Here is a 10,904-nt window from a genome sequence, read left to right on the forward strand (position 1 = left end):
CATTGGCATGAATGCATTAAGAAATTCAATTTATCTTAAATTTAGTTAGATTTATGTCGTTGTGGTTCTCAGTACATACCTCCTCTCTTTGGAGTAGAATTTTCTTTGTTTTTAACTTTTCTTAGAAACCATTTTCCACTCTTCTCTTTTTTTGTATTAGCATTAGCAAGCTCTTGTGATATTTTATGTTTTTTTCTCCCTCTTCTTTGTAGCACCTAGGTATTTTGTCATTTTAGGTATTGTTTTTATGATTTTTTTGGCACTTCTCATTTTCTTGAACCTCACAGTTTTGTAACACTTCTCCAACATTTTTGTATTGTTGAACCCAGCCTGAAAAATACAATTCAGTTTGGAAAAATACAAGGACAATTCTAATTTCCACCTTTTTTTTCCCCTTTCATAGTCAGATCATATTTATCCAGATTCCAGAAGGATGCAGATTAATGTGAATGAACTTCTAAAAGAAAAAGCTATCTTCCTACTTTGAAAAAACAGAAGTGGACGCTGTTGCTCAGCCTTTGTGTTTCCCAGGATGTTTGCTAAGGTTACAGCAGCAGAGGGGAGGGGGAAGAGGAGAGCACACAAAGGCAGAGGAACAACGAAGGGGAGAGCGTCATACAGAATGCATGAGACACCAGAGAGGGGGAACTGAAACATGCATTTTTTTTTCTGCAGGATTTCTGGAGCCATCCTGTTAAATCTTCAACCAGCACCTCATTAGATTCAAAGTCAAGGCGAGGAGGAGGAATGACATAAAAAAAAAGAGAGGTGGGACGGGAGGATCCAAAACGGCTACAGGAAGGGGGTCGGGCTTCTCTGACAATGATCCTCACCAACAGGGAGTTTGTCAGTGTTGACTTTCCTCAGTGGACTTTGCATTCAGTGCTGCAGCGTTTGGCTCTGGCTGCTCTCAGGGGGAGACTGTGACTCTGTCCTGAGCTGGTTTTCAGCATGCAATGCGTACAGAATGAGTGCCCAGAAATTCCAGAAATCCAGGATCACCAAGGATGGGATGATGTGCTAAAACTGAGAAGCGGAGTGCTTTCGGAGGTGACAAATGGAGGAGAAGAGGATGTGGGGAAAGAGTCTCTGATGATGGAGCTAACCAAGCTGGTGCAGAAGGTGATGAAAGAGAGCAGCTGGTGGGAGAAGAGGGGAGTGGACTGCAGCATCCTGACTGCAGCATTCCTGTGCCTGGTACCTGGTAAGGAATAACTTGACACATCTGTAAACATAAGAAGATAGCAATCTGAGATATTGAAACATTTAAAACATTGAAAACTAAAATGGCTCATTGTGTTCAAAATGTTGATAAATGACATCAAACTACATAAGCTTTAACATGTTTCATCACAATTGTATGGTCAACATAAATTTCAATATAAATCCAGCTGATCTGGTAAGCCATTAAAGGGTTGTTGGAGGACATTTATGAATAATCAAAACTAGTATGATCAAGGTACACAGCAGACAGTTGACTCTGGAGGATCAACGGTGATCGATAGTTCAGGTGGAAGAAATCTGTTGACAGGACATGTTTACCAATGGTCATCTATGTGAGCAGGTGATCCAGTCATGTGAAACTAGGAAATGATCACTGTACAACCCCTGAACACAGCATTTCCACAGCGATAGATGATGATGGCAGAATTACGCCGTGAGGAAGCTAGTAGGAGTTAAATGGATGATGGTCAGAGTTAAATCAACCATCATCCATCCAACAAGATGACTTATTGCAATTTGGCACAAACTAAATAAACTGAAGTGAATACACTAAAAGATTTTCTCATTTGTAAAAGAATTTGCAAACTGTGCATCATTCTACTTTGAGCTGAAACAGTGAGGTCTGAAATCTGAAACCAAGCTGATTAGCACAGGTTTATAGATTTAGAATTTGTAGGATCCAGAGACGTTAATGAAGTTTAACAATCCCATGTGACTGTATACATGATCAAGAGCACAGACTGCAGTCTGGATTTTAGATCAAATGAAATAAAAAACAAACCACTGATAATCTTTTTACTTCATGGACATAATGAACTGCTAAATCATCCTACATAATGGAGATGTGTAAATTTGCATTTAGATTTAGATTAAAGAATTGCCTTTAATCTACATGTGAAGTGACGTTAGGAATGTTGTATGTGATGAGAAGGTGTCAGATACGAGCAGCTCTTCTGTCTCTGGTGACAAATAAGGTTTCATTTTACCAGATCTGCCTGCTAATTTACCTCAAGCTGGAGATGCTCCTAACAGTCCACCACTTCTTTAGGAAAAAAAATAAACGGAAACTTGATTATTTGTTCTGCATGGTTTCCATAACTTATTTAAAGCTTTCATTTAGACTTTACCAGATTTTTTCCCCATTTTGTTTCTGGTTTCTTTAGTTATTAGTCAACAAAATCGAGGGTATAGGGCAAATGGGGAACAAAAGGGGAAGATTGAGAAGTTAAAAAAACTAGCTGGAGGAGCTTAACAAAATCTGACAGCAAAGACCCACTGGAGGATCTTTGTGATTCATTATCTTTCAGTTGATCTTAACTTAACTGTGTTAAGTTCTTATCTATTATTTGAGGATCATCTTGTTGGAACTTTTTTCTGCTTATTGAACAATATTATCTCTGCACTGAATGATGTTATATCTGCAGCGATTTCAATAAAGCACTTGGAAATGATTTTGTCTTTTTGGCAGTCTGCTGTGAAGATTTATGCTCACTGTCCTGCTTTGACACAGCAACACTGAAGTTTAGGAGTATCGCCATGGTTGAGGTTATCAAATATCAGAGTTGGCCTAATTAAAGCATATGTAAAAAAATACCAGGTATTTGCCAAAAAAAATAAAATAAAATCTGTCAACCAACCTCTCAAGCTTTCACAGAGCAGCTGTATTTATACAAAGATTAGATTACACACAGACTGACTCTATTTAACACTTATCATGCGACTTCTGAGGGCAATTGGTTACATGGGAGAAACTGAAAGGTATGCACTGCACTTTTCAGTTTTTTATTTGTAAAAAAAAACAAAAACGTTTTGAATCATGTAAATCTTTTTTTCCATGTCTCAATTGTATAGCACTTTGTATTTTGGTCTTTTACATTGCGCCCAATAAAATATATTTATGTTTGTGATTGTAATATGACAAAACATGGAAAAGTTCAAAGGATATGAATGCTTTTGGAAGCCACTATATGTTAATTTATGAAACTAAAGACATATTTTAATTTTAAAGTTCAATCAGTCAGAAGCTATTTCTATATCCAATTTTAGTTGCGTTTGTCAGTTTTTAGACATTTGTTTCTTTCCAGCACTCCCATAGTGTTTGAGTCAGCTCTGTACTTTGACTGGACTCTTCATGCACCTGCCTTCATTTCTTTTTCAGCCTTTCTGTTGAGGATTTCTTGTGGTGTTTGGGATCATTGTCCTGTTGATGGCCCAGTTTGGGTCAGATCTCAGCTTGGTCCATTCAGATGCATATGTGCAAACCAAAACCATGCTGCCATGTTCTCTTGTGAGAGAAGAGGCTTTCTCCTTCTGCCCTTCTGAACAAGCCACGCTTTTTCAAGTTTTTTCTAATCGTCCTATCACAAACTTTAACATTTGACATTCTAACTGGGTTGTCTCCGAGGTTGAGCTCTTAGGCTTGTTAGAAAACTACCAGAACAAAGATTAAGACTGACCATCATTTTGTTTTCTTTCGTCCTTTTTTTTAAAGGCATTTAGTCTATCGCTGTTTCAGCCTTTTAGTACAGAAACTTTAAAACTAATGTGGCACAGCAGGGATAAATTTTTTTTTAATTAAAATTCAGTTTAAAGCAATGTTAAGAAACTTTGTAGAAACAAATATAAAAACAATTCTATGGACACATTTATCTCCTGTCATCTGTCTTCCAGCCTTCCTGCTGCTAGGCTCGTCTCATTTGCTGTGGTTTTCCTTGGGGATGCTGTTGATGGGATTGGCTCATGCTGTCATCACCGTCAAAGGGACACATCTGGCTAGTCACGGGGCGCTCTGTGAGTCGCCCACCTGGGCAAAGTTCTGGGCCATCTTCTTCATCGAGGTATGCCGAAAATAAAACAATCTGCTGCCATATCAAAATTTAAAACAAAAATAACTTTTTGTGCTGGATATTCTTACTCTTACTTATTTGGCAAAGCTACTGCTAAAGAAGCGAGTGTAAAAAAATATCCACTATAAGTTAATATTCTATGTGAAGAGCCTTATTTATGTTTTTCTTTGTCTATGTTTTTCCCACAATCATGTTTGATTGGTCAGCTCCAGAAATCTGAAAAGCTTTCTATCTGAAATTTAGCATTTAGAAATTGTTTTAAAATTGGCATAGAAATCAAAAGCTTTCTGATAAATTTCCATCAAACCACAAACTGGAATATCACTAACTGTCTGCAATAATTATTCTTTATTCAGTTTATCTCACTATATCTCTCATTATCCTAGCATTCAGCAACTGTAATTAATTTTAGTTATTCTAACTGAACTTTTACCAATGCATCTAAGTAACTTCAGTGTTGTAAGAAGTAATTGCACTGAACTTCCATCACACTATCCTAGATGCACTCATTACTCCAGTGCATAACAAAAACTTGGCAAAAATCCTCACAACCACAGAAAGACCAAGATAAGTTCCAGTTGAGATGTAAACATGTTATCTTTCTGTGCTGCAAAGCAGAACATGTTTTTGCTTAAACCATTCAGTAACCTTAAATAACCCAACCATCCAGAAACTCAGATCACTGATCTTGCCTTATTAAACATGAATTTTTATTGAGTATGCTGGTATTTACATAAACAAAATATTTGTGTCATTGCCTTCTCTCTCTTTTAACCTTTGACCAGAGACCTCAAAATGTAAACAAAAAATATAATAGATTCATAGCCTGTATCCAATCTCTGCCTAAACACATGTGCATTTACTGAGGTATATTTGTAGTTTTAATGTCTATTTCTTATTTTATTAATTTTTGTTCAGATCTGCGGCTCATTCTCAGCCCAAGCAGGCATACATGGCCACATTAAGATGCATCATGCCCACACCAACGTCATTGGACTCGGCGACTCCAGCGTCTGGAAGATTCCCTTTCTGCCTCGCATTATCTACTTGTTCATGGCTCCCTTATCTGTGCCGATCATCACTCCACTCATTGCTCTTGGTTAGAAAGTTTTTTGGGTTTTTTTTCACTGTAGGTTTATTTGTAGAGTTTCTCAAATGACTACCAGCATAAAGTTGAGATAGTTTTCTAACTCTTTGGTGTCCTACATGTCTCTCATCAGTGTTGGTTTGATGTGAGTGCTATATTTGTTTTCAGCTCATCTTAAAGGAAATTCTTTAGGCACGGTGGTCCGGACGGTCCTGATGATTGCACTGGGCCTTTATTCACAGTATTGGCTCCTCATAAACGTGTCCGGGTTCAGGTCGATGTCTGGAGCCTTGTTATGCATGCTGGTGTGCAGAGCCATGTTCTCCATTCCGTACATCCATGTCAACATTTTCCAGGTGAAAACACAGTGCCTGCATTTGCATACATGAAAATCTTATGGAAATAAATTGCCTTCTTTTAAGAAAGACTGGTTTCAAAACCAACATAATAGAAAACATTTTTAAAACAAATAAAAATCCATACAATGCATAAAACTAATTGACTGAAACGACCAAATAAACAAAGGTGTCAAATATCAGTAATCAATAAAATCGGAAAAAACATACACATTTTAAGTGTGCTTTTTCTGAATTGAGTTGGAAAACTTCAAATCCAGCTGTAGTTTGTATTCAGTGAAAGAGTCACTAAAATTTTTGTGTTTTTTGGGGGGGATTTGTGTATATATTAGAAGAACAGTTAAAAAAAGGTCCATTTGGAGAGTGCAGATGCTTTGTTAGATCAACAGTTAGGGATTTGCAACAGAGATAACAACCAAGTTATTAATTTATAAATCACAGTGAGGACTGTTGATACAAATTACAGTAAGAAGGCAACCTCTAAGTTGTCCTTTTACTGCTGAATAAAAAAATATGATTAATTTCTAGAACCATAGCTCTTATGTTGCCTTTTTTAAATATATTTCTTAAAGAGGGACTTAAAAGAAGGTTTGTATGAAAATATCATACTGCTAGTAAATGTTTTTAGGATTTAGCAGTTTGAGAAGGAACACGTTTTACTGAATAACATCAAATGCAAACAACAGAAGATCAACTAGGCAACAATTTTTGCATGACATTAAAAATGTGTCATCACGATAAAATCATGACCCATATTACATGCATAGATTGGACCAAAGAATTAGACCCTAATTCAGGACCTTGGGGGATAACAAGAAAAATCATAGATTCAACAACTGACCAGTAAGTTAACCATTTAATTTTTTCTATAATGTAATAAAGGATTTATCAAAAATTGATAAAAATGAACAGTTACATTGGAAAGACATCAAAACTACACAACAGTACTTATATTTTAGGGTAAAATCATATTTGAATAAACTACATTATAATGCAATATTTGTCAACAGAGTTTTTTATGTGTTCGGTCTGCATGTTTATGGGCATTTTTGTTTCAAACTATGTCAACTTGTTCATTTTTTTATTTTTTATTTTTGTTAGTTTTTGACTGAAGTGGGCCATTTGGAAAAAATACTGCACTCACAAACCAGCTTCTTTTCATTTCATGCCAAACGTTCACCAGGGAGCTTTTATTACAGGCTCTGGGGGAAACTAACAGACACCAGCATTGTGTTGCAGTCAGAGAACTAAAGGGATAACAAGAACAATCCAGGCAGGATTTTCCAAGAAAAGATCCAGGTCATTGTACATTGTTCAGAACAAAGGGTGTGAAGGTGGATTAGAGAACGCAGGTTTCAGATGTTTGTTCTAACTCAGAGGACAGACTGGAGACCCTCTCTCCAGCGTCTCCTGGGTCTGTGGATGCTGTTGTTGGCTGGTTTCACCTCACCTCCCACCTCCCTGGGTTCAAAGCTGTTTGGCTATGGTTGACCTCTCATTTTAGTGGGTTTCTCATACTGTGATTGTACTGAATGTATTCTGTAAATGTAATACTTTTTGGTCAATAAGTAAAATCGTAAAACCAGCAACAAAAATATGTTAGAATTCCCGGAATTTATATGCACAATCTCCAGAGCTCCAGGATCAATTTACTCGTCCCTCTTTTGAGTAAATTTAAACAGTGACACACCTGAGAGGATAAACCACAGTTTCAGATGCAAGTTAAAGAACTACAGGAATTTTCTTTTCCATCTGTGGACCCTGTGGATTAGAGAAAATCGACAATAAATTCAAACTTATGCACCCCGTTGTTTGTTTTATAAATCAGAAAATGTTTATAAAATTGTTCCATTCTTTAAAAGTGAAATCCTAAAATTAAGATAAAATTATAGACATCATGACTGTGTTTAATTTTTAAACTGGGTCTTTACATAATTAATTTTTCCAGAAAGCAGAAGACATTGAGACTTTAACTTTGTGTTCCTTGTACTTTTGCACAATCAAAATATGTATTCTTTGATTCGGGTTTATATCCTTAAGTCTGGCACCATTTGTGGGTAATTCATTTTAACACTTAACCAAAATATTACCTCCTATTTCTAATGGAATGAAACAGCCAAACATTCCATGCATAATAAAGTTTAACCCTTTTACAGACTTAAGAGATGAGGTCCATTCTAAATCATGAGCTTTTTACACAGTGCACAGTCCTGTGTGCTTTTATGAGGAATTTTTTCTATGGTTTTAGGAACTCGCTGTCTGATGGGACACCCACCCTTCCAATCCCCCCCATGCTCCCACTTCCACACTTTCTGACCATGACATCTGCAAGGCACATCTTGAGCATTGTGCTAAGACTGCATGAGGGTTAAAGGCTAAAAATACAAAATCATCTAAAATTGTTTAAAGTCAGGAATTTTGTAATTATTTAAAAAATTACCTGGTAACATGTCGTGATTAAGGAGTAAAAATAAGAATATAATTTTAAGCAAACACCTAACTAAACAGCCCTCAGGTCAAAACACCCACTTCATTGATCAGAGGCAGCTCAAAATTCAAAGTGGTTGTATCATATTACCCTGAAATGTAATAAAAAACATGTGCTGTGTTGCAGCATATTGGTCTACCAATGTTCTCTCCAACAAAACGGCCAAAGAGGATTTACCAGATGACCCACGGAGTTCTGAACCTGCCCCGCAACCCTATACTTGACTGGACGTTTGGACACTCTCTGATCAGCTGCCATGTAGAACATCACCTCTTCCCCTTTCTGTCAGACAACATGTGTTTGAAGGTGGAGTTACCATTACTGCCTTTGGGATCATTGTCCTGTTAATGATCCAATTTGGGGCAAGCTTCAGCTGTCTCACAGATGGCCTCACATATGACTGTAGAAACGTTTGGCATACTGAGGAGTTTTATGGTCCTGTGATCATGCATAACCCCTGTATTGCTTCATTCTGTTCAGGTGAAGCCTGTTGTGTCCAAGTACCTGACTGAAAAGAAGCTTCCTTACCAGGAGGACACCTACCTGTCCCGTCTTCACCTGTTCTTTACCAAATATCAGGAGTTGATGGTGTTCGCTCCACCCATCACAGAGCTGGTGGGAGTCCAATGACTAAGGGAGGATGATGTCATCTTTACTTAGGACTTATGACATGTTCCAGCTTATATTGTGCTGATTAAAACTGCCTTTAAAACCCAAGAAAGGTATGAAAAGAATATGTACTGTAGACAGCTTAAATTATGAGAGGTTTTTAAAACACTAACAGACTTTAAGAGTTACAGTTTAGCTGTTGATTTAATCAAAGACACCAAGATTTAACCCAAAACATTTTCTCTAATCAGCAGCATTGCTCTAACACTTATGTTTCCACTTGTTTCTGTCCTATAAATATTCTGTTCATTATCACCCTGACTTACCTTGAACATGTACTGTCTACTACCTCAGCTAAAGTTAGGAAATCATGTTTCCATTTTGACAAAGCTGCTAAAGGTGGTGAAACTTTAGTTACTAGGCAATGATGGAAGAGTGCTGCATAAACACTCAACATGGTGTAAATGGGATAGGTTTGTGTGTCCAAAAGCACAAATCTTTTCACAATACAGGTTATCAAATTGTTCTTTTTGGCCTTGTTTAAAGGCATGTACCAGTGCTATAATGGTCAAAGACATAATACCTCCAATAGAACATTCATTTTGCTAATTTTAAGTAGAAGTTTGGCAAGAAGTGGCCAGTGATGTAATATTATTTTGGAGCCAATAATGTAACATTCTGTATCATAAGTTGTTATGGTATCATGGTGAACCATAAGGAAAAAATGCAATAACTGCGTTGGTTCATCCTGAATCTAACAAACAAATATACTTTTTTTTGCAAATTATTTAACATTCTTCCATAAATGACAGTATTTGCAAATAAGTAATATTCTAATTCAAAATGTCGTACTAAAGGTAATCATCAGGTTGTGCCTTACAGAAATATTTTAGGTGAGGATCACTGCAAAATGTGTATCCTTTGAGTAGTTAGTTGTCTTACAACCTGAAAGTTATGGTTTACATTCTGGCTTCCATCCCTGCTACATGTCAAAGATTCTTTCATTGCCATGTCATTAATATTTTCTTACTATATTGGACAAATCCTATGTAATATAAACCAAATTTTTTATTACATTATTGGCAAGTCATTTGATGTATTTCATTCAAAATTTTGATGTCATCGGATAACAGACTCCACCTCCAGAAATAGTGGCTACATCTATTTTTTAGTCACCGCACATTCTGTTGAAACCAGTTAATCTCATCTATCGTCATCCTTTAAATCTTTAAAGCACAAACCTTCTCTAAAAAATTCTGGAATGTGAGATCATGGAACCTTATTGCAGAGGATTAAGCCTTAAACTCAGGCTTTTAATCAGTCATATGCTAAAACTTAAAAGTTTTAATCCAATTCTGCACATGTCTGACCTGGTGCATAGTACTGCCATTATTTAGTTTCTCTATGTCTGTTATGCTGTGTGGCATTTTTTGCACTATTTCCATGACTTTCATAAGTTTCTTTGTTTGGTCATCTGTAATTTGGTCTTTTATCTTTGGATTTAAATGCAATAAACTAAAAGCTTCATTTTGCCTGTATCCTTTGTTCACTTCTTTTCACTTTTCACTAAGTTTTATGTTCAAACTTAGTTGAACATAAAAAGCAAAAATGAAATAAGCAAGCTAACTCTTGGAGCAGACCACAAGATGTTATAAAATGTCTCAATATACTATATGAATATTTTATCACTATATGACTATTTCTTAAGAACGAACCAGACATTTATTGTTCTTGCTGTTACATGACAACAGAATAAAGCCATGTTATTATGTAACTGCGGCTTCTTGCTGGGGGTGTGTCACAGTGCCAAGCTGTTGTGTTCCTTTACTTTTATCCAACACTGAAATCCTATATGGACTTGTGCCTTTGTGTGAGGTCCTACATGCATACGGCAGTGGCACCCAACAATACAATAAGTCCAGATCTCAGCTTTTAGGCAACAGACAAGAAAAAAAAAGACAAGAGTACCACTTTAGGATATTTTATTACTTATAGCTTAATCTTCTTTTTCTTATCAAATTAAAAGCTGAAATTGTCAGAAGTTGTAACAGGTCAGGTTTTGGTGTATCTATATAGTCTGAACTATATATAATCTTTCAAAAATAGAATATTTTAGCATAGCATAACATGACAATCAAATTATTAAAGTCACACCTTATAGCAACATTTTTCACCGTACTGTTTCAGACAATTTTTGAAAATAGAACGACGTACAAGAGCACTTCAAAAGGGAATCAGTTCGGTGTCATTCACAGTAAAAGTCAAAGGTGTCTTTCAGGAGCTGATTCAGTGAT

General features: G+C 36.4%; 1 protein-coding gene across 1 annotated transcript; it reads left to right on the forward strand.

Annotated features, from left to right (window-relative positions):
- The first annotated feature begins 752 nt into the window (after positions 1-752).
- fads6 (fatty acid desaturase 6) lies at positions 753-10,137 on the forward strand. The gene is made up of 6 exons (XM_055042959.1): positions 753-1,204; positions 3,895-4,061; positions 4,989-5,169; positions 5,326-5,513; positions 8,128-8,307; positions 8,482-10,137. The coding sequence occupies exons 1-6, from the start codon at positions 952-954 to the stop codon at positions 8,629-8,631; spliced, it is 1,119 nt and encodes a 372-aa protein (XP_054898934.1). The 5' UTR covers positions 753-951; the 3' UTR covers positions 8,632-10,137.
- The last annotated feature ends 767 nt before the right edge of the window (positions 10,138-10,904 follow it).

Source organism: Poeciliopsis prolifica, unplaced genomic scaffold (assembly GCF_027474105.1).
Source record: "Poeciliopsis prolifica strain line A6 unplaced genomic scaffold, Auburn_PproV2 SCAFFOLD018, whole genome shotgun sequence".
Taxonomy (NCBI): Eukaryota; Metazoa; Chordata; class Actinopteri; order Cyprinodontiformes; family Poeciliidae; genus Poeciliopsis; species Poeciliopsis prolifica.

What these genes read in the sequence shown, in the direction of transcription:
- fads6 (XM_055042959.1), top strand. Translation starts at nt 952, where the DNA reads ATGCAATGCGTACAGAATGAGTGCCCAGAAATTCCAGAAATCCAGGAT. An exon ending in TCCATGTCAACATTTTCCAG is followed by an intron (nt 5,514 to 8,127) that starts GTGAAAACACAG and finishes GCTGTGTTGCAG; the next exon opens with CATATTGGTCTACCAATGTT. An exon ending in CAGACAACATGTGTTTGAAG is followed by an intron (nt 8,308 to 8,481) that starts GTGGAGTTACCA and finishes CATTCTGTTCAG; the next exon opens with GTGAAGCCTGTTGTGTCCAA.